This window comes from Salvia hispanica, chromosome 1, assembly GCF_023119035.1.
Source record: "Salvia hispanica cultivar TCC Black 2014 chromosome 1, UniMelb_Shisp_WGS_1.0, whole genome shotgun sequence".
NCBI lineage: Eukaryota > Viridiplantae > Streptophyta > Magnoliopsida > Lamiales > Lamiaceae > Salvia > Salvia hispanica.
In genome coordinates this window covers 9,450,646-9,472,981 of record NC_062965.1, presented here as the reverse complement: position 1 = coordinate 9,472,981, position 22,336 = coordinate 9,450,646, and the positions used below count along the sequence as shown (strand labels likewise).

Here is a 22,336-nt window from a genome sequence, read left to right as displayed (position 1 = left end):
CTTTCATCTCCGACTCTGAGTTTGATCCGTTCTTCGGCACCGAGGAGTAACGGGTTGAGGATATGGAGCCTAGTTGTGGGCAACCTCCTGCCCCTGTGCGGCCGCCGCCGAAGAAAGGGAAGAAGAAGATGGCGCGGAAAGAAAAGGCGCCATCGGTTCCAGTCCTACTCCCACACGACGAGCCGAACGAGGAGTACGCAACAGGGCGTACTGACTACGAGTTGGATGAGTACCTGAAGGTGGCTCAGTGTTGGGTCGATGTATCGGAGGATTCGATAGCCTCCAACAACCAGACTTCGGCCAGGATGTGGGATCGCATTGAGGAACGCTACAACGAGGTGAAACCGAAGTGGGCGTTCAAGCGGACCAAGGTTCAGCTGCGCAAGTGTTGGGATCGGATCAAGCTCCACGTCAACAACTTCTGCTATATCTACAACAGGAACAGGGACGGAAGAGCTAGCGGTGAGAGCATGGAGGATGTCCTCAACAAGTCGTTGTCCGAGTACCAACAACAGTTCGGGCAGTTCAAGCTGTACAATGTTTGGCTGATCTTGAAGGACAAGGGGAAGTTCAACGGAGGGATACCGGTTGGATCCTCGGCTCCGAAGCGGACGAAGAACACCGCCGCTGGCGATTACACGAGCAGCGGCCCATCTCCTGTGGATCTGAACGCTGAGCCGGAAGGGAGTTCCGGCACGCCTACGTCTACTTTTAGACGTCCCATTGGTACCAAGGCTGCCAAAGCCCAGGCCAAAGGGAAGGCGAAGGCGGGCGCGTCTGGATCAGCGGCCCCCCCGCAGGCTGCGCCTGCTCCATCTGTTCAGCTCATGGACAGGGCGATCGAGGAGTTCGGAGGTTATCGCGAGGTGGTTGAGTATAGGTTTATACTTGACGCCCAAAACAGCCTTCGTGAAGAAACCGATCCGGAAGCCCGACAGAGGACTAAGAATATGATCAAGAATTTGGCGCAGAGGTTGAATTTAGATGACTAGTTTGGTTTTTTCTTTTTTTTAGTATTTTAGTTTTAATGTAGTTTTTTTTTTTAATCTAAGTATGATGTAGTTCCACTTTTCTATTAAGTAATGTAGTTTTTTTTTTTTTTTTTTTTTTTTCAGCATTTGTGGTGTTTGAAATAATATATTTTGATATTTTATAGTAATTAAAAACAAATTAAAAAAACAATGATTTAAAATTGAAATGAAAAGTGGATAAGAGATAGGGCATGCACTAGGGCTCCACCATTGCAGAAAGATAGGGCATGCTGACGTGGCAATCACTAGGGCTCTCACTAGGGCTTCCACTAGGGTATCCATTGTGGATGCTCTTAGAAAATTAAGATTCTGAAAATACAAAGGTCCTTTTGTGATTAATAGCAACCAAAGGACCCGAAGGATTTTCTCCAAACACCGGACCAACAATTTTATATCTGAAAATTAATGGTTTAAAGTTTAGATTGGATACAAAACGGGTGCATCAGATAGATTCGTTGCCATAGTCTCTTGCAGAGACTCAAATGAGATGACCGAGGGCACCATGCTCGCGATACTCGCTCAACTAGCCCCATGCTAAATTGACTCTATGCATGCTGAGAACGACATGATACCCGACCTATGCGAGCTTCACGCCGTTGTGGCTACGAGAAAGAATCCACCATAGATCTCAGTGACAGACGAGAACTTATACTATAACCGGCACACCATTATCCATTGTACGTTACCTACACACACAACCGTGCCCCAAGAATATCAAAGCGCACCCACGACCGAGCATCCTTGCGTCGACCGAACCTTCCGAGGGTTAGCAGCAATTTTTTTTTTTGGGTTGGCATGCACAAAGATGTTAGGAGTTTGTTGCAACATGTACAAAATGTCAAGCTACCAAAAGTACTCAACTTAAAATATGAGTTACAACCTCTTCCGATCCCAAATAGAGTATGTGAGAAGACTATAATGGGCTATCACAGGCCTTCCACTCTCCCTCACGAGGCTTCACCGCTATTATGGTCGCGGTCGATCGACTAACAATTTATGCACACTTTGGGGCGCTTCCAACAAAATTCGATGAGCCTTGAGTGGCCTCTTTATTTGTTAACATGGTCATTAAACACCATTATTTCCTATAGAAAATTATATCGGATGGTAACCCAATTTTTGGAAGTACATTTTGTACGGAAGTATTTAAATTAAGCAACACAAAACATAAATTTAGCACGCCATTTCACTCTCTAACAGATGGACATTCACTACCACCTCCAAAGGATTGTGAATAGTGTTACGTGTCTCTCCTTCTCTGACATGTGATTCACGGCTTCCGGAACTAGCATCCATTGTTGTCATCGATCGACCTTCGTTCGGCTAGCGTAGGCTTTGAATTAACTTCTTTAGCTCATCGAATTTAGCATCCGACATTGCCATTGTGCCTCTTGCTTAATGAGAAGCATTGCTTGTTTCCAATAGACTTCATGGAAGGATGTTATCTTCTCCAATTTAACCATCGTTCTTCCCCATCCACACAATCCTCCCTCACTGCCGTCTTCGAGGATTAGCCGCCTTCCCCTTCCGATGATCAACAGCTCTGATACCACTCAACATTTTTCTGAGTTAAACCCCAGTTGCATCTTCAAACTTCGAAGGATGTTGATCGATGGAATTCTCCACCATTGTTGGAGATAGAATTTGCAGACATAGGGAAAACATAATGAAGAATAGGAAATGTATAGATAGTGCTGAAACGTGAACTAATACACGAATGGTGTATAGGATAGGAATGGAAGATGATAACAATGGAAGATTACAAGACATGAACTACTGAACCAAATCTCTCAGATACAATTCTAAAACAACGATAACTATCTATCGCAGAGTCGAGCCGTATACAATAGTCCCTCCGGTCCCCAGTCCCCATTATAAGTCTCATATTTCCATTTTCATCCGGTCCGCATTAGAAGTTCCATTTCACTTTACTATTCTTGGCAAATGGACTCCGCATTCTACTAATCTCACTCCACTCACATTTAATTATAAAATCAATATTTTAAAGTAGGATCCATACTCCACTAACTCTTTCTACCACTTTTAGTTACAAACTCAAACAATTTTATAAAATCCGTGCCAATAAAAAATGGAACTTCTAATAAGGTCCGGAGGGAGGCTCAACCTCTTTGTAACTACTTGCTCCTACAACAGCTGGCAATGAGTTGTTATTCTCTCTACTCAAAATGTATTGCAACATATTCCTTCCGACAAAGCTACCACTACACAAAATTGAACTAATTTCCATCATAAACAAGGAAAAAAATCCGAGACTACTTATAACATACATAACACTTTGGGAATCTAGGATAAAGCTACCAAATTTCTTTATCTACGGCAATTGGAACATCAAAATAAGTGTGGAAAAGAAGCTTCTATTCTCATTGTCAAATTTGATGTAAATGTCTACGTTACAATATACAGTAGTCGAAACCATTTCATGTGCACAAATGGGAAACTTGCATGTTTTAGTGATGCTTTCTCAACCTTTATACCCACAAATTGTACTCTCAAGCTTGCACAGAGTATGTATAATAGGTCAGAGACAGAGCAGGAGAAGTGCAACTAAGATAATCGAAATGAGAGGCCTGTTACTATGAGAATTGTTGATAGGTGCTTGAGCTAGAGTTGAAGGCAGTAGCTGAGATGGCGGTGGAGGTGCAAGTAAAGGTACATCGCACTTGCCAAACGTTGTGTTTGCCTGCAATGTATCATACACAAGTTTCATTAGTATATAAACGGTCGATATGCGTATTCAATGTAAGGGCTTCTTCACTTTTAGTTAGGGTTGGGCGTTCATTTCCTTTTGAGCTATTAGCTAGTTGATTATGAGGCGCCAATGTGAAGTTTGATAGCTTATGACTGTTTATAAAATGTATTTCTATCTTAACATACAGATCCCTAATTCCATGAGAGGAATTTTAAGGAATAACACTGACATGAAATTGTGTTCAACACATGCAAGAGAAGATGTCCGAAAGGACAAACATCCAAAAGGTGCAAGGAAAAAAGGTAACAACCTAAAACATGAATATTGGTTGATGAGATGCAAATAATTCATTGATTCCGTGAAGGGGGAGGGGGTGAAAATTGTAGATATTTTGTTTGAGAATGTACTCTGCAATAAGCAACGCTATCACAACCACAGGTTAAGTGCCCATTCGCCTTATCAACAGCTTCGGGGGCTCCTCCTCCATCGCTCCTCTGCAACAAGAGAATAAATAACTTAAGTCAAAAGCCCACATAATATCCAAATACACGTAACATTTTTTAGGCCAAAATATTTTAGTAAGTGGACCCCTTTGAGACAACATTGGCACATACTCTATAGAAATCAACTGCAATGAAATTTGGCCATCGATTTCCTGCTGCTATATAACAAGTCCTCATTAAGTTGAGAAGATTAGCAGAGTTATCCACACAAACTTGCGATGCATTAGGATTACTTGGAAAGTGATTCATCAAAATCAGAGATCTTGAAGATGCACTCATGGGAGAAGATTCTCCACGATTGGGGCAAGAACCAACAATCATCCCATTATTCCCATCTGCAAAAATCATATCTCAGTATAGTCTCTGTATTAAATAAAAGTAAACAATCTTTTTCTTCAAAAAGTTGTGCATATCTAATCATTATCAGATAATAAAATAAAAGATATTTTACTCATGGAAACAACTATGTAAAATGATACATGTAAAGTTCTTAAGTTTCAAGACTGGCTATACGAACTCATTAGCTCATTAATGTTTTTTCAATATATTAAGCAAGTAACTATCAAGTCCAAGTAGAATAGGTTGCTTATGGAACACAAGAGAGAAATCGCATGCATAATAGTTAGTCTATAGATTCGATCAAATATAGAAACTGAATATCTAAGTTTGATTTTGAGGGATTAGTAGTAAAACTCACACTGACTTTCCACAACATAATTCCATTCAAATGCAACCATTTCAGAGGCCTCCTTGGACGATTGAGAGGAGAAGACTACCAATCTTTGGTTCTTCATTACCATATCATGAACTGTTGGCCAATCTTCACCATTTTTGGGCATTTGAGAGAGTGGGAACAAGTAGTGATTAAGTCCAGATGCATTGAACACTCTTGTCAGGCCTTGTGGAGTTACCACATAATCCTCAATGAAGATGGTGACAATTTCTGTTGGGTTTTTGTGAAGAAAAACTTGAATTTCTCTCAGTACATTAATAGCAGGTTGCTGGTGGTGAAATTTATTAAAACGACTTGTAAATAAATAAAAAATGGTAACAGAGACCACAATTAGCATATTAGTACCCAAATACATAGCACGGACATACTTACAAATGCAGTCACATTTAAACACCTCCCCCCAAACGAATGACACAACCAGATATCATTGTTGAAGTCGTACATGTCAAGCATTAGACCTCGAACGCCATTCTACAAAATGCACACGACTTATAGTGAACAAAAATCTTGCTTTTATTGTAAATGAATATCAATATGTGCAAAGTAAGTAATTGAGTTTAATTTACATCTTATAATCATGTTTCAGGATGCAGTATTTGTTCATCAACATTGGCTCATAACTACTGCACTGACAGTTATTCAATGTTCGGACTTCCAACTAATTTCGTTAAGATTAAAAGGCCTAGATATGCTTAAGAAAAAAATTAATACATAATGTACTCACAAGCCTTTCAAAGAAAGAGAAGACTGAAAATGAACGAGATTGGCTCATATGAATTATACTTTGGAAAATCCTATAACTTCTAACTATGGAGATCTTGCACGAACATTCTTCCTTCAAGAAATCAGGTAGGCAAAGACCTACAATGACTATGAATTTCAACAAAGAACACTACCAAATTCAGCTTCAGCCCTTGAATATAAAGATACATTTCTCCATATCAATAAGAAACCCTACTAGTTAGTTTCTAATCCAGAACAAAATCGAGTGGAAACTAGCAACTAGTACCTCTTTCATTTTGACCTCACAAACTTGAATTTTGGCTAATCAATGAAACAGGCTAGCCATCAAGCATAGTTAAAACTACCAAAGAAACGGCAACTAACATAGCAGAATACACGCATTTAGTCATATCAACTGACAAATCAGCATTACAGCAATGCCTCATTCAAATTAAACTAGAGCTCCAAAGCTAAATAGAAACAACAAGAGATAAAAATATTGATTGTGATTACACACTCTGAGTTGATCGGTAACGGAATCCTCTTGATTAGTCGGTGCGAAGAGATCGGAACCGACGCCTGATTTCCGCCCAATCCGAGCATACGAGTTATGAGTCGTCAGCCATGAATATTTGTTAAAAGGCAGGCCTCCAACCTGCAATCCACAATTGAATCAATATAATGCAACAAAAAACTAGGATAGAGAAATAACCAGAAAGTGCATACTTTAGTGACAGGATTTATAGGTTGAATGCGGGTGCAGCGAGGCCTGGTGTTGCCGTTGGCAGCGCAGGTACCGCAATATGAGCCGGCTTCGCAGTTATTGGTGGAGCTCGAACAGGTTTCCCCAACCTAGGTTGAATTTTGAATTGGAGATGAGAATAAGAAAAAATGTGATTTCCTTTGAGAAATTGAAAATAAAATTGACCTTGAGGGTTGAAGAATAGGTGAAGAGGAAAGCTGCTGCAACGAAGAATAGCTTCAGTGGGACATAGTTGAGGGCCTGAGAGTAGAGAAGATGAAAGCGCATAGATTCAGAAAGGTGACGACGAGAATGAAGGATCAAACAACTTTTGCATGCCTGCATTTGATTTTGGAACTTCCTCAAAATAGCACACAGATTTATACACAGAAATAGAGGAGAGAGACACTGAATTTTTATTCCCAAAAATGATTGACGTGTCTCTCTCTATCTTGCTTTAGTGACGTCTTTTCTCGGTTTATAAACTTAAATTTTTATGATTAGAAGTATTCTTTAATCCCTCCTACCCATAGAAATAGGTCATTTTAGATTTGACATAAATTTTAATGTATAATTAATAAAATAAGAGAGAATGAGAAAAAATAGTTGAAATTATGCGGATATGATAAATGGATGGACTATTTGTATATAATAGATGAAAAAAGAAATATGACATATTTTAAGGGATGGACGGAATATTTCCTCCATCTCATTTTAATTGAAGCAAATATTTTTATAATAAAAATTAAAAAATAAATATTTAGTGGTTAAGTTGAAAACATAATATAAAAGAGAAAATAGTTTTAAAGCATTTATATTTACATAACATGTCTCTTTAGCTTTTTTTTGTCTTGCACGAGGCTCGATATTTGCTTTGTCGTTGGCATGATTGCAAGGTACTAGTCAAATCCTATCCAAGGACATTAGACTGCGCTAAAGAAAATACTCAAGTCTATGAGAAGAACGAAGGAGTATTCTATAGGTACCAGTAGGGGTGAGCAAAATAACCGAAAACCGAATATCCGAACCGAACCAAACCGAAATTTTGAAATTCGGTTCAGTTTTTTCAGTTTTTCGGTTCGGTTCGGTTTTAAAAATACAAAAATTTCGGTTTTTCGGTTCGGTTCGGTTTGGGCGAAAAAAAAAAAACCGAAAAACCGAAAAACCGAATTATATTTTAAATATATTATTATATATTTTTATCCTATTAATTTAGTATATTATATCATATATATAATATATATTCTTCTAATATATTTTTATATAATAAATATTATATATATTATATTAATTTTATATTATATATATTTATATTCTATTAGTATATATAAAATAAAATAAATTAGATATATTAAAATATACTATTTTTTTTTTATTTTTCGGTTTTGTTTTGAAATTTCGATTTTTTCGGTTTGGTTCGGTTTTTTAAGTTCGGTTTTCGGTTTTTCGGTTTTCGGTTTTTCGGTTCGGTTCGGTTTCAATTTTAGCCTAAATTCGGTTTTTCGGGTTCGGGTCGGTTTGGGCGAAAAACCGAACCAAAACCCGAATGCACACCCCTAGGTACCAAGCATTTGAGATGTATCCTTTGGGTTATACTAATTCAGATTATCAATCTGATCGGGATTCGAAGAGATCCTTTGGCTATGTGTTCACCTTAAAAGGTGGAGACGTCATATGGAAGAGTTTTGAAGAAGAAACACTGACTTGACTATGGAAGCTGAATATGTGGTTGTATCAGAAGCCACAAAGGAAATAGTATGGTTTAGAAACTCCCTAATTGATCTAAATGTGATTCCGAGTATGCCCAAGAGCATCACTATCTATTGTGATAACTCTAGTGTTGTGGCAAACTCAAGGGAACCATGTACCCATAAGGCAAGTAAACACGAGGAAATTTCAATATAGTGCAGAGACATGACATTGGAGTGGTCAAGATCGCAACCGAAAAACAACTTGGCATATACATTCACAAAGGATCTTCCTATCAAGGAATTTGAGCATCATGTGAAAGAATTTGGTGTTCGATTGACATAGACTCGTTTCCAATATAAGTAAGGATTTTGGGCAGTTTTGGTATACTCGAAAGCTGTTTTGAGTATAAGTGGGAGATTGTTAAAGTATTCTGAAAATCATATTTCAAATGTTTGTATATGTAATAACTCTTACACCCAATTTTTGACCATATTTATTAAAATGAATACTACCTCCGTCCCACATTAAATGTCACATTTAGTGTGGGAACGGGTTTTAAAAATGTAAAGAAAAGTAGGTTAAATAAGTTAATGGATTATGGATCTCACTTATATATATTAGTTTTATAATAAATTGTGAGTAGAATTGTACGGTGGAATGTGGGGTCTACTTACCATTTATGGAAAAGTGAAATGTGACTTATTGTGGGATGGACCTAAATGACAAAATGTGACACTTATTGTGGGACGGAGGTAGTATTTTGTTACAATTTGTTTTGCTTATGTATTTATAAGATGTTGCAATTTTGTTTTACATTTAAATACATAGGAAACAAAATAAGTCTAAATCATCTGCATAGTAGACGAGTTGTAAGTGACGTTCACAGTAGGTAACTTGTTGGTTCTTGCAAAAGGAAAACTGTTACAACCTAGATAGACTTTGATCACCTATCACTAAAGGTTGCGACGTCAGTCCGAAAATTTCCTTACCTTGGAAATTGAACGACGTTGGTGTGGTATAGCACTGAATGGACCTAACGGTGAGATAAGTCTTTCGTGCTATTAATAAAAAGACGAGGTGTGGATAATTTATTGTTTCTTAATCATTGTTGATATAGCATACAATATCAATTGAGAACTACTTTGACTTATCAAATGGTGAGGGTCTTTCATTGCCCAAGAATCCTGGTAGATTGGGTAGTAACCATTACTCCCTCCGTCTCTAAAGAATATGCACTTTTGATTCGACACGGATTTTAATGTAAATTGATAAAGTACGAGAGATGTAGAGAGAAAAAGTAATTAAAGTATAGTTAATGGAAAATGGGTCTTACCTCATTAAAGAGAAAAGACTTTCCAAAATTAGAAAGTGCATATTCTTGTGGGACAGACTAAAAAGGAAAGAATGCATATTCTTGTGGGACAGATGGAGTATTATCTAAGTGTTGCTAGTAACGTTATTGCAATGACACGTGTATTGGGAGAGTCCGGTTTGATTATATCTACAAGAGGTGTTGAGAAGAAGTTTTATAATTCAGAAACCTGACAAATATGGAATTTATTCTATGAATAATAAATAGGGATTCCTAAAGAGGACCACTATTGGAAAAAAGATATTAATTAATAAAATTCAGGTAGTAGACTTAATATTAATTAATGAATAATTATATCTTCAACACAGGAAATGATATACTCCCTCTGTCCCTGAAAAGTAGGAACATTTGGTTTAACACAAGTTTTAATGTATAATTGGTAAAGTAAAGGAGAGAGATAAATGGTAGTGTAAGTAGTGTTAATGGAGAAGGGGCTCCACATCATTAGTAGTGTAGTGTAATGGTATATATTGTATATAAAATGATGTGTAGGGGTAAAGTGTTGTTTCCCTATTTTGAAATTAAAAAGTTCATACTTATCAGGGACATACTATTAAGGAATAGTTCATACTTTTAGATACGGATGAAGTAATTAAAGAGGAAGATCCAAATTACTCATAATTTTGGTTTGGACGAGAAATCAATATTATGCCTTTGGTGGGTGACAAAAATATCTAAGTTTGATCTTAAATTAAATAAATTTTAATTTAATTAGAAAGTTTAAACTAGGACCAAAATCCAATCATCCATAGTGATATGGCCCAAAATACAACTCAATGTATAAGGGAACAAGCCAAGAAGCCATAAGAAGAGAATAATAGAATTAACGCTATTCACTATTCAGCGTTGACTCTCTCTCTCTCTCTCTCAATCTCTGAACTTGATCGAGATTAAGTTCAAAGATTGAAGTAAAGTGGTGATTGAATTACGCTTTATGTGATAATACATAATTTGATTGATTATTTGAATACATGTTTTAATTGCATATGTTCATTGTATCAAATATATGTACGTATGATCATGTTTATGATTCTTCAAGCATGCTAGTAGTTTCATACATCTTTAGATGTAAATCAAACAATTTATCTAAAATTGAGCTTCTCCTATAAACCTAATAGCTATTGGGATCCTCAGACACTGTGATGCTAAACGTGTTGACATTGATCCTTGTGCCAATGGGTGGGCCTGGAAGGTTCTCATTGGTAAACATATTGCGAACTGGATCTTCTTTTCTTCTCTGTCCTCCATTTGTCTTCTCATAAGCTCCATATGTTGCTAGAACTACAAGATAACTCGATTTTGTCTAGATGCGGAAGCTAATAGTTGTTGCCAATTTGATTGTGACTCTCCACGAGTCGAACAAGTTTTGGACGATTTTTCTAACTTAAGGAGTCATTCCTCTCTGTATCATTCTTCGTTTGTTGGTTGCTTCGAACTCTAGGTCAAGCGCCCTTTATGGTAAACCTAGAGCGCGTATGCCTGCAAACCTATAAGGACAAAGAAGTAGATATACGTGAGAAACAGTCTATAAATCACTAGAGATTCTAAATTTTTTATGTATATTAAAGATATTTTGATAATATTATAAGCTAAAAATAAAATATATAACTTGTATTTATGCCTCATTTTCACTAAATTTAAACTTAAATAATGATTAAATTCATTTGCTAACTTTGTACTCTAATATCATTTTTACGTATTTTATTCTATCTAGAAATGCATAACTAAAGGAAGAACCACTATAATTAGTAGATGATGTTGCATGAGTTGATATTTTATCTTTAAAACTAGAAGTATTTCAACTACAGTACTTAATTAACGAATTTAAAAAAATCATGTTATTGGTTGGGAATTTGGGTACTGTATACCGTCAAGATTGAATATTGTATTCATGTAGATTTGATTAGTAACTTGGGTATATATTAGACTATTAGTGGTTAAGTTCATTCGAGGACATCCAATAAAATTGGAACGATATAAAGAAGATTAACATGACTCGTGCACAATATAACATGCATAAATTAATAAATATATTACTCTCCCTCTGTTCCTTTAGTGGTTAATTATCTAATTATTATTCTCTCTGTCTCTTTCAAGATGTCTATCTTTCCTTTTTAGTTTGTCTCAATTAAAATGTTCACTTTCTATATTTGGAAATAAATCACTCCCTCCTCTCTTCTAATTCAACTATTTTTTTCTTTACTTACTCCACATAATAATCTCGTGCCATTCAAGAATGTGGACATATTGAGTGAGACAGAGAAAGTAATTGACTAAAACTTCACATATTTAGACTTGGTCCATTTTGTAAACGGTTCAAAATAATAAAACTAATCTATTTTTTAAGGATGGATGAATTATTTCTTAAAATTCGAGCCAAATTGGACTCAGAGGAAGAGAATAATAGTCTAAAAAAAGACCATGAAAATGTTGACACCTCCAAAACTAGCCCAAGTAAAAGGAGGAGAGAAATCGCATAAGCATTCAGAGAGTCGCTATTGATGGCGAAAATAAAATTAGCTTAAGAGGGACGGTGGTAAAAAGCACGTAGCTGAGCGACGCGAGGAGAGCGGAGAGTTGTAGAGAGAAAGAGAGGAGAGAGGTGCGATTTAGGGTTTTAAATCCTATCAAATCCAAAGGTCAGTTAAGCGACGAGCGCCTAATTTCAAGGTTGTTTTGTGAATTTTGTTTTTCTCTATTAGGTACATGTATTGTGTTAGAATTTTTTAGAAATTAGGCGAGTTTGCTTTGGTATATGATGATGATGGTAATTGTGTGTTGTGAGATAGAGGTGTCCCTATTGTTGTGTGCAGGAAGAGTGCGTGAGCGATTGAGGGTTGGTGAGAGAGAGAGAGGGAAAGAGGGGAGAGAAATTTGTGGGAACTGCCCAAATTCGCCATTTCTAGGTAGCAGGGACCTCTTTTCATCATGACTGACCGGAAGCTCGTTGTAAGTTTCAGGATACTGCTCTTTTTTCATAACACAATTGTACATTTGATGAGTGTAAGATTATTATTTGATTAATGTGCATGTATGTGTCCAAATTAGGTGTTGGGAATTCCATGGGATGTCGATACTGAGGGATTGAGGGAATACATGAGCAAATTCGGGGAGCTGGAGGACTGTATTGTATTAAAGGTAAGCTCGTATTGTTTTATTTGTGTAAGCAAATAGACCTAAGAGATTTAGATTTTTCATTTATCTAGTTTGGCAGCTTGCCAGCTTCTTGATGCTAAATGTTAATGTTCGTATTCTGAAACTTACTTCACCTGAAACAAACAAAACCTGTTGGTATACATTATACTATGGTGGAGAAAGGTTTGTTTAATGGGATGTGTGCATAAGTCTGTAATAGTAATACCAAGAGACCCCTTATCTTCTTTGTCATGGTGATTTCAGGAACGTTCTACCGGTCGCTCTCGTGGTTTTGGGTATGCAACATTTGTTACAGCCGAGGATGCAAAGGTTATTTTTGAATGCATCATTGTTGAGTCTCACTATCAGTTTGCAACTTCGCATAATAACTTTTGTGTAATTGTGAATGTTCCAGGCGGCATTAGCAAGTGAGCATTTACTTGGCAATAGGGTGCTGGAAGTCAAAGTAGCCACTCCAAAGGTTAACTTGTTTGATGCTCAATTTTATTGTTTAACCTTTCCTATTATAGCTGTCCATAAAAAAATTGATTCTTTATACTTTATTTTTGAGCATAGTTTCTATTTTTTAGGATGAAATGAAAACCTCATCTAAGAAAGTTACCAGGATATTTGTGGCTAGGATTCCACCATCAGTAACTGAAGCTGTTTTCAGAAGGTTGTTCTCCCTTCTTTTACTTTTGCTTCTATAAATATATCATCCACATGAGTTATTTTGACTATCCGCAATTCAAATTAGTAGATGAATATGTACCGAACTCTTATTTGTATGCTGGAAAAGTCTGATAGTGTTATATTTTATCTTCTTATACAGCCATTTTGAGAAATACGGCGAAATAACAGATTTATACATGCCGAAGGTTTTTACTTTTCTCCCATTCTTTACGACAAGTTGATTTCTATGTTGTTGCACCTCACAATTCATTTTTGCAGGATCCATCTACCAAAGGCCATCGTGGAATTGGATTTATCACTTTTGTAAATGCTGGTATATCTTATTTGTTGCTCTTGTTGGCATTTTACATATGTTTTCTTCCTTGTGTCAGATTTGTACTTGTTCACATTCATACTGATTAGTAGCCCCTGGTTCTAGAGACTAGAGAGTAGTATCAGAAGTTGCTTGATTAGAACTTATATGTTATTTTTTAAATGTTTTCTATGTATATAAAGATTAATTTTTCTTTCAAGTTTTATTAAGTAAACTATTTTAATTTTTTTGCCTGCACAGATACTGCCTGTGATCTCAAAGATATTCTTAATTCTATTTGTTAAAAGTGAGATTACTAATTTTTGGCTCTTCTATATATTGTCGTTTATATCCGCGAAATCCCAATGATATATCTGCTCACAATTGAACTTTTTAGTTAAGTGAGTTACCAGTCCTAATATTTTCCGTAATGTTGGCCTCTTGTATGTATTGTGTTAGAGGAAGGCTGCTGTTGGCTGCTGGAATCTTAAAAGAACAGAATAGAGAACAGGAAAACAGGAACTATTGAATTGAAAACCAAAAGGACTGAAACTAAATTGATATAACCGGTACTGAAATTAAGTAACAAATGTAACGCTGCCCCCAAAGAGGGCCATACCTCCACAGCTACTTGCTGGACTCAACTCCAGTGAACAACATATATAGAGTATAGACTCAATTAAAAGACTCCTTTTAAGACTCCTAAAAATAAACATGACTCAATCTAACATAAAAGATAAAGATGCCAAGACTCCTTGATAATTTTGATCGATATCATATTGCTGCAACTTCTCAAGTTTGGTATAATGATGCTTGTTTTAATTTGATAGGTCTGGATTTGGAATATTTTTGTATGAATTTTTAAATAACCGCCTATTCTGATACACTGAGATGTGATCAGTCTCTTAAGCTATAGCACCGCTGCTATTAACACTCTTTATTTGTGAGGTTGTTGACTTGCATTATACATGCATGTGATGGTACTTTTATGTAATTTATATCGTATAAAATATATTTTATTCTGAACTGTTCACAGAAGCAGTAGATGATCTAATGTCTGAGACTCATGAGTTGGGCGGATCAACTGTTGTTGTGGATCGAGCAACTCCGAAGGTATCCTTAACACTTTTGGTTTTTTTTTTTTTTACTTTTTCCCCATAATTCGAATTATCTGTCGGCATCTTGCAAGATTTACTTATGGATCTTTTCCTATGTTTTTTCAATAAAGACAATGAAATGCATCGTTGATATGAATACTTGAGTTAAAATGGTCATCCAGTCCACACTGTGACACTATAGTAAAAGTTTTGGTGCATAAAATGATATAGACTTATGGAGCAAGAGTATGATATATGTCATTATGCACAATAGCTAAAAGGTGCAAATGTCCCCTTGCAGTAAATGGATCTTTAAGGTGTATTTGAATCTTTTTGTTGTTTGAATGTGTAGTCCGTAGCCCATGTATATATGTTTTATTTCCCGACTGTATAACAGGAGGAAGAATTCAGGCCAGTTAGCCGAGCACCTCAAAGCGGGGGTGGATATGGTGCATATAATGCTTATATTAATGCTGCGACTAGATATGCTACACTTGGTGCACCAACCCTGTATGATCCTCCTGGTGCCATGTATGGAAGTAAGTACATTGCTGAAAGTACAATGTTGTAACTGCCTTTTTGAGTTTAATGACCCCAATTGCTTATTATATCATTAGGGGAGGTACCTCGTGGAATGGGAAAAAAAATCTTCGTTGGTAGGCTGCCTCAGGAGGCAAGTGTAGAAGATCTTCGCCATTACTTTGGGAGATTTGGACGAATTTTAGATGTTTATGTTCCAAAGGTAAGAATATCTGTGCTTTACTGTATTTGATGGCACTAGATTTTGATATATTGCAGTTCTATTTTTGTAGGACCCCAAGAGAACAGGTCATAGAGGATTTGGTTTTGTTACTTTTGCTGATGATGGTGTTGCAGATCGTGTAGCTCGAAGATCACATGAGATATGTGGACATCAGGTTTTGACGCCTTCTGTACTTGAATAGACTATAATCCTTTGAGAATAATTCTACTCCATCTTTTAATGATTTGCGTTGACTAACCAATGGCTGACAAGGTTATAGGAAGTAGTGAGATGTCCAAAAGCAGTTTGTCCTAACATATGGATCTTTTGCAGTGTGATCAATCTCTGACTAATTATATCCTGCTATACTATAAATTTTGAGAATAGGTTAGAGAAAGTATTGGTTTTTGTATCATGTAGCCACCTGCGTTTGTATTATGTAGCAACCTGGTGTTGAGTGACTAGGACTAAATAATTCTCCAGTACTACAAGCATTTCTTGCATTTCTTCATATTTTTGTATTTTGTCTTTTCCACAATGGTCCCAAACCTTTATATTGTATTTCTAGTGATCCATAATCATCACTCACTCCTGACCCTTCATTCTATTTAAATCCTGTTTTCCTTATTCAATATAGTTTTTAGCTGTTAGATCATAAAAACTTAATGTTAACATTGGAAAATGATGTTAGCCCCTGTTATTCGCTGTTTTCTAATTTTATTTTCTGGCCATAAATGAGATTGGCCATATTCATGCTATTTATTATTTAACTGATTTTCGAGATGCAATACTTGTGCAAAGGCATAAAGTTATAGATAACTGGTTGGTAATCATTATTTGTAAAATAAAATGTTATAGAACAATTATTTCATTAAATAACCCGGCAAGGATGTTTGTAAGTCTATTAATTTCTTGTTTTACAGATTGCAATAGATTCAGCAACACCTATTGATGATGCTACAGCTACTGCTGCTGCTGGCCCAAGTGGTACTTACCCGACGAATAACCCTGAGCCATTTGGGTATGGTGTGCCGCCTATGCGCAGTTATGGTAGGATGTATGGGAGCTTAGATTTTGATGATGTGAGTACTGATGTATTTTTTACTCTTCATTCACACTAAAAAAATTCTGCAACATGTCTATACCTGCTGTTCATATATAATCTATTATACTGTTTATATATAATCATCTAGTATACCTTGTATCAGAATATGTTATGTATTTTAACCAAACCTGAAAGGATTTAGATGAAAATCTATTTTCTATTTGAGAAATTATGTTAGTAAATACGTTTTTTTTAGATGTATATGGTATCTAAGTAATGAACTACAAACTGTTGTACTGACTGAATGTAATTACTACCTGGCAGTGGGGTTATGGTGTTGGCGGCAGTATGAACGGAGGCAGACCTCCACGTGCAGATTACAGGTATAGGCCTTACTAAGTCAGAGAGATGTAGCAGCTGTATCGAATGAATCCTGGACATGTAATTTGTTGCCCTTGTCAGAATTGTGGATTTTCTTGAATCATAGGAGGAAATTATCTCCGTTTGACACTTCTTTTTAGTTGTTGAGAGCAAGTGTTACTGTTTGAGTTAGATGCCATTTTAATGTTGAATCCCATATTTCTTGAATCGTAGGAGGAAATTATCTCCAGTTGGTTGTTGGTATTTTACATGAAGATGTTTTCTGTATTCTGTGCCCAATAAATATTTCAGTTTAGCCTCTTAGTTACTCATTTTTAGTTTCTGCAAGAAGCACAATGAGTACTAATTTCTCATTGATTATATGATTAAAAACTCTGCAAGTGTTCATTTCTTGGTGCATATGAAGCAGCTACAAATAGAGCAAAACTTGAAATACATAGAGCACGAAATCCTCCTCCTGCGATGTGTTGGAGGAGGCGGTTGGTCTGACAGAGTGCTTCTCATGGCTTGAGCTTTCGACTGCTTGTCTCTTAGCTTTTTTGTTATCTTCTCCATCGAAGCTGATCTCCTCTTCTCCAGTTTCATCTGCCCGAACCAACTCAGTTAGGCAGAATGTCTTTAAAGCAAATACAGAGCAGAGTTTGTGGTAAACGAACCTCGAGTTTCCTCATTGCAGCCTCGGCTTTAGCCTTTTGCAAGTTCTCCCAAGCAGAGATCTTAGCTTCCTCTCTCTGAAACCTACACAAACCAGATCAATAAGTACATAATTTCTGAAGTTTCAAGATTTTTTGCAGTTCCACAACATACTTGGACATGTTTCTGGATGACTCAGTGACGTCCCAAGCTGTAGGTATGTCTCCTACGCAAGTTGACTCCATCTCTTTGACATCTTGTTTCCTCAATTCTCTACAAGTATTGGTGCCCTTGTCTACCTGGACATCTCTGATGTCGTCTTTCCCTAGCATAGGAAATGAGGAACGAGTAGAATACGATAATCTGCCTTTGGATGATGACTGGGTGCTTCCATCAGGGCTCATTTGAGTAGCCATATCCCTTCTTGAAACTAGGGCTTCTTCTTCCTTGCCACCCATATTGTCGTCTGCCCATTAAAATTGTCAATCAAGAAATCGTCAAGATTTATTCAGGTGGAGGCAGATTCTATTGACACACAAACATGCCCCACAGGTATTACACAAGAGTACCTAAATATAGTTGTATGTAATCATCAATGAATTCAATCAATCAAATAAAAGATAGCTTAAGACCATAAAAGAACCTAAAATGAAGTGGTTTAGTTTTCATCAGATGCACTATAAATGAATTTTGATTTATACTGTACCATTTAAGCAATGATAGATACCAAACCCAAGTTATCATATGCAGTGTATAAAATATATCAATGAAATGGGCCCCACCATATATTTTATTCTGCTAATTGATTATATTAATTAAAATTACCCAAAATGAACTCAATTCTTGTAACTAAGCTAATCATTATTTAACAAAGTTGAAAAGGGGGAATTATGATTTATGGAGTCAACACCCATTAAATCGAATCATATATACTATAACTAATACCTCTGCCCAAAAATATTTACCACTAAAAGGTACTTGCACTTTCCAGCATCTCCCTTATTTTAGAAAATGACAGATTATACCTATTCAGGCATAATCATAATGCCAAATCCTGAGTAGAAGTGATGGAAATGTCACTTTAAGATGAGACCAAACAAGCTCACAGCCTCCTAAACAAGTAGAAGAGGAGATTCGAATCTGTATGCTAAGTTCAGTCATAGAAGTAAACAAGTAAATCCATATCATGAACAGCCCTAGTCTCAAGACAAGCTCAATGCATAACACTTTCTCTCAATTTTATTTGTTTACCATCATCGTGCAAGCAATAATCAGCTAACTACTAAAGAGGCCATAGCGTACCTCGAGAACTAGGCTCAGACGTTTCGCTACGCATATCAGACAAGCCGAGCATACTAGCACCATGTCTCCTGTCGTCTTCACCATACAAGGGACGGGATCTTGCATCAACTTCAGACTCATAATGAACAGATAAACCCTCAGGGACCAAAACGCCGGTAGTGAGGGGCGAATTCGCCATGAAATTCCTCACAGCCCCGCCTTCGTGCACAGGCATAGTGGGTGAGTAGTTGGGAAAGTACACAAGTCCCATCGGGGTCTGTCCCAAAGGGCCACTCTTGGACTTGGGCCGTCTCTGAGCAGCTGCTGCACCGAACCCTGAGATCGGGCTGGTGATCCATCTCTCAGCATCATCCCATTTCGAAGGCACTGTCCTCCCACTATTGAAGGGCATCAATGCAGCTGCAGAAACATGCCTCCTACTAGTGCTTGCAGGCAATGGCACCCTCTCAGAGCTCCACGTCTTCGGCAACTGATCACCATACTCTGGCGTCCCGGGGCTAGTGAAGGCGCCCGAGTTCCTAAAAGGCGGTCCAGAATTCCTTCTCATGACTCTGAATTTAGATCAAAATCCCCTCCAAATATGTCATAAACACATTATTGATACAAGTAGAACCAACAATAAAACAATCAAGAATTCAGATCTAACTTTTCAATAACTTAAAAGGCCCCTTTTTTCCTACCAGAGGCTAAGTTAAGTTAACCTATCAAAATACTGAGACAAAGAAGGCAGGCAATGGCATCATCAGTTGACAATATGTCTAAATGCCAAATAATTCCAAAAAGCTCTATTTTTTCTGCAGTCTGCAAGTTTATGGGCGCCACGGTTGGGACCACCGGAGGGCTGGTCATGTCTTTGTAACCAGCCAAGAACACACACCCCTACAGACCCTTCTTGCATTACCACATAAAAATCCAATCTTTCGCTCTCAAAATTGGCTACAGTCCCTAAATTCCCTCCACCATACAGACACAAATGGGACCAGAAAATGAAAGGCGAAAGGTAGAAAAGAGAAATGTTGCTTTACCCAAGAAGTTACCTTTAATTGAGTTCAAGCTCTTGCCTTTTCGTCTCGAAAATCTTGTTTGCACTTTATGTGGAAGAAATGTTGTAGGATAATGGATTTTCTGTTTTGGGTAATGGAGGAATAGTTTAAGGTGTCTAGATTTTGAGAATGTGAAAGGAAATAAGGTTGTTTGAAGAAGGGAATAGAAAAATGGAGTTGTGGAAGACTGATTGTTTTTCAAGAATAATTTAATGGAGGAAGAATACAGGGATGGTGAGAAGGCTGAGTTGGCATAAGATGTTTTCCAATTACTGTCAATGCCATATGCGGATACAACCAAGACACTGGGACCCTTGTTGGATCGACTTTTGATCTCTCTCTATCACTGTGTGTGTGTGTGTGTGTGAATGGTGAATTTGCTAACGAAATTTCGCAATAATTAACATTTAGATCAACAACTTCAGATATATCATGAGTTAAATATGTAGGCAAAAGTCCCCGTCTCAATTGTACTCCCTCCGTCCCCTAAATTTTGATACGGTTTGACCCGATACGGGTTTTAAGAAATGTAATGAAAAATGAGTTAAAAAAGTTGGTGGGATGTGGGTCCTACTTTTAAAGTATTAATTTTATAATAAAATATGAGTATGAATTGATTAGTGGAATATGAGGTCCACTATAAAAAATGGTAAAAAGTGAAGTGTGTCAAAATTTAGGGGATGGACCGAAATAATAAACTGTGTCAAAATTTGGAGGACAGAAAGAGTATTTTAGAATTTCAGTGAAGTTTGATACTACTTCCTCTGTTCTATAATAGTGAAATTATTTTGTCATTTTAGTACGTTCCACAGCAATGGAGGTATTTCCCGTTTTAGTAAAACTCAACATATTTTTTTTATTTACTTTATTACTCTCTCTTACTTTATTCTTTCTCATCAGTCTACTTTTTTAATTTCCTACTTTATTCTTCTTGTACTTAACTCACTTAATACAATTTTTCTTAAATCGTGTGACGAAAAGAAATGCCTCCACTATCACGGAACAGAATACTATTTCAATAGATATTTTGATAGGTTAGATTATCTTATTTCGTACTATCTTTAATTTATCCACAATAGAAATGACATTTGACATGTGCATGTATTTTTAAAAATATAAATAAAAGTGAGTTAAATAAGCTAGTGAACTATGAGTCACACTTATATATATTAGTGTTATAATAAAATAATATGAGTAAAATAAGTTAATAGAATATGAGGCTTATTTACTATTTATGGTAAAACTGAAATGTGACTCTTACCGTGGGACGGATCAAAATAGTAAAATATGACTTTTATTGTAAGAAAGAGGTACTAACATTTTATAGAAGAAATTACTTTTTGTTATTTGTGTTACTAGCTACAAGTGGGTGAGACATCAACTTGTGTTGCCCGTTACGTGGTACAATTGAAATTGAATCATTTCATTTCGCTCATTTTTTAATATGAAATGTGGAATTATTTAAACGAATCTTAATAATGTGCAATAGAAAATAAGGTCAACCTAAAAGATGAAATGTCATGATAATGTTATTGTTTAATTCGTTATGTTCAGAGAAAAACGATACATAAGCTATAGTAATTTGCATGTCGTGTGGACAAAAATGCCATTTTTCACATTTTTCTTGAAAGTAATAACTTCCTTGTTAGACGGTGGAATAGTAAATGTTGGTTTTTGTACGATAAATAGTATTATATCCGTGCAATGCACGAATTAAATTATTTTTAAAACATTAATTTTAGATTATAGCTTAATTTAAAAGAATTTAGAAACAATATCATAAAAATTGTAGAAAAAAATATAAGTAATAATAACAAAGAATTATACAACTAAAACATACTAACAAACTTCGAAATAATTAATACATCAAATTATAAAATACTTGGGAGAACTCCCTGGCATAATACATGGATAAGGAGCATTTGAAACAACTATCATTCAAATTCGGCATTTGAAAAAATTGATCCACTCATATCACTATAAACTACAAATCTAATTTATAATTACAACATTATTTCGTGATCAATAAACATATCATAAAATTTAAAAATATATTAGAAGGGGCATGTTAGGGTGCCACCACCCCTTAAAATAACACCATACCAAGATGCAGATACAAAGAATACAAAGTTACTTAAAAAGATAAATATTTGTATATATTCCAAAACAAGCATTGAATTTGTAGCCACATTTATCATAATACAACATAACATATAATAAACAGGCTGTTGCAAACTAAAGATGAAAGGATTATAAATTATGATTCCTACTATCATTGTATCTTGCTTCAAAAATGTCTAGAAATTCAATAATATATAATAAACAGCCCCGAGTATCAAACCAAAAATCCAACCTCCTCGGCAACACCGTTATGCTCCATCCATGGTGACAATTTACACCTTCTACTTGACATCCCCCAATCACCATACGTGAGCTTAATTATATCTATTTTGAAATGTTGTAGTAT

The 22,336-nt window shown here is 36.2% G+C and overlaps 4 protein-coding genes and 1 non-coding gene across 12 annotated transcripts; 3 read left to right on the top strand and 2 right to left on the bottom strand.

Moving 5' to 3' along the window:
* Window positions 1–187: 187 nt before the first annotated feature.
* Window positions 188–1,089, top strand: LOC125202776. The gene has a single exon (XM_048101241.1). The coding sequence runs from the start codon at window positions 306–308 to the stop codon at window positions 990–992; it is 687 nt and encodes a 228-aa protein (XP_047957198.1). The 5' UTR covers window positions 188–305; the 3' UTR covers window positions 993–1,089.
* Window positions 1,090–3,386: 2,297 nt separating this feature from the next.
* LOC125213583 (PI-PLC X domain-containing protein At5g67130-like) lies at window positions 3,387–6,845 on the bottom strand. 6 transcript variants are annotated; one of them, XM_048114237.1, is made up of 9 exons: window positions 6,629–6,841; window positions 6,427–6,552; window positions 6,218–6,355; window positions 5,350–5,448; window positions 4,942–5,245; window positions 4,478–4,579; window positions 4,356–4,402; window positions 4,149–4,235; window positions 3,387–3,732 (listed from the first exon to the last, which is right to left on the bottom strand). In XM_048114237.1, exons 1-9 carry the CDS (start codon window positions 6,785–6,787, stop codon window positions 3,571–3,573), a joined length of 1,224 nt encoding a protein of 407 aa, XP_047970194.1. In that variant the 5' UTR covers window positions 6,788–6,841; the 3' UTR covers window positions 3,387–3,570. The 6 variants fall into 6 exon arrangements, with proteins under 6 accessions (XP_047970194.1, XP_047970202.1, XP_047970177.1 ...); XM_048114245.1 differs by having other exon boundaries at window positions 4,356–4,399; XM_048114220.1 differs by having other exon boundaries at window positions 4,356–4,579; window positions 4,942–5,211; window positions 5,346–5,448; window positions 6,629–6,839.
* A 4,602-nt stretch (window positions 6,846–11,447) lies between these two features.
* On the top strand, window positions 11,448–11,549 carry LOC125202943. The gene has a single exon (XR_007173270.1). It is a non-coding gene; the product is annotated as a U6 spliceosomal RNA (small nuclear RNA).
* A 443-nt stretch (window positions 11,550–11,992) lies between these two features.
* On the top strand, window positions 11,993–17,158 carry LOC125223083 (RNA-binding protein Musashi homolog 2). Of its 2 annotated transcripts, none has more exons than XM_048126054.1 (14): window positions 11,993–12,145; window positions 12,320–12,455; window positions 12,555–12,644; window positions 12,906–12,971; window positions 13,057–13,122; window positions 13,232–13,317; window positions 13,474–13,519; window positions 13,593–13,647; window positions 14,663–14,739; window positions 15,121–15,262; window positions 15,341–15,465; window positions 15,536–15,640; window positions 16,389–16,547; window positions 16,835–17,158. In XM_048126054.1, exons 2-14 carry the CDS (start codon window positions 12,435–12,437, stop codon window positions 16,907–16,909), a joined length of 1,113 nt encoding a protein of 370 aa, XP_047982011.1. In that variant the 5' UTR covers window positions 11,993–12,145; window positions 12,320–12,434; the 3' UTR covers window positions 16,910–17,158. The 2 variants fall into 2 exon arrangements, with proteins under 2 accessions (XP_047982011.1, XP_047982017.1); XM_048126060.1 differs by having other exon boundaries at window positions 12,042–12,176.
* A 69-nt stretch (window positions 17,159–17,227) lies between these two features.
* LOC125223069 lies at window positions 17,228–20,092 on the bottom strand. 2 transcript variants are annotated; one of them, XM_048126041.1, is made up of 5 exons: window positions 19,864–20,092; window positions 18,827–19,377; window positions 17,699–17,990; window positions 17,548–17,629; window positions 17,228–17,476 (listed from the first exon to the last, which is right to left on the bottom strand). In XM_048126041.1, the coding sequence occupies exons 2-5, from the start codon at window positions 19,371–19,373 to the stop codon at window positions 17,276–17,278; spliced, it is 1,122 nt and encodes a 373-aa protein (XP_047981998.1). In that variant the 5' UTR covers window positions 19,374–19,377; window positions 19,864–20,092; the 3' UTR covers window positions 17,228–17,275. The 2 variants fall into 2 exon arrangements, with proteins under 2 accessions (XP_047981998.1, XP_047981990.1); XM_048126033.1 differs by lacking the exon at window positions 19,864–20,092 and having other exon boundaries at window positions 18,827–19,797.
* Between the last annotated feature and the right edge of the window lie 2,244 nt (window positions 20,093–22,336).

Coding starts and splice junctions, on each gene's coding strand:
- LOC125202776 (XM_048101241.1), top strand. CDS start 306: ATGTGGGATCGCATTGAGGAACGCTACAACGAGGTGAAACCGAAGTGG.
- LOC125213583 (XM_048114211.1), bottom strand. CDS start 6,787: ATGCAGGCATGCAAAAGTTGTTTGATCCTTCATTCTCGTCGTCACCTT. Junction 5,449..6,217: donor CCGTTACCGATCAACTCAGA/GTGTGTAATCAC, acceptor TGCATTTTGTAG/AATGGCGTTCGAGGTCTAAT. Junction 5,246..5,349: donor GTTTAAATGTGACTGCATTT/GTAAGTATGTCC, acceptor TTTCACCACCAG/CAACCTGCTATTAATGTACT.
- LOC125223083 (XM_048126054.1), top strand. CDS start 12,435: ATGACTGACCGGAAGCTCGTT. Junction 13,520..13,592: donor CAGATTTATACATGCCGAAG/GTTTTTACTTTT, acceptor TCATTTTTGCAG/GATCCATCTACCAAAGGCCA. Junction 15,466..15,535: donor TAGATGTTTATGTTCCAAAG/GTAAGAATATCT, acceptor CTATTTTTGTAG/GACCCCAAGAGAACAGGTCA.
- LOC125223069 (XM_048126041.1), bottom strand. CDS start 19,373: ATGAGAAGGAATTCTGGACCGCCTTTTAGGAACTCGGGCGCCTTCACT. Junction 17,991..18,826: donor GTCTGAGCCTAGTTCTCGAG/GTACGCTATGGC, acceptor TTTAATGGGCAG/ACGACAATATGGGTGGCAAG. Junction 17,477..17,547: donor CTGCAATGAGGAAACTCGAG/GTTCGTTTACCA, acceptor TGGTTCGGGCAG/ATGAAACTGGAGAAGAGGAG.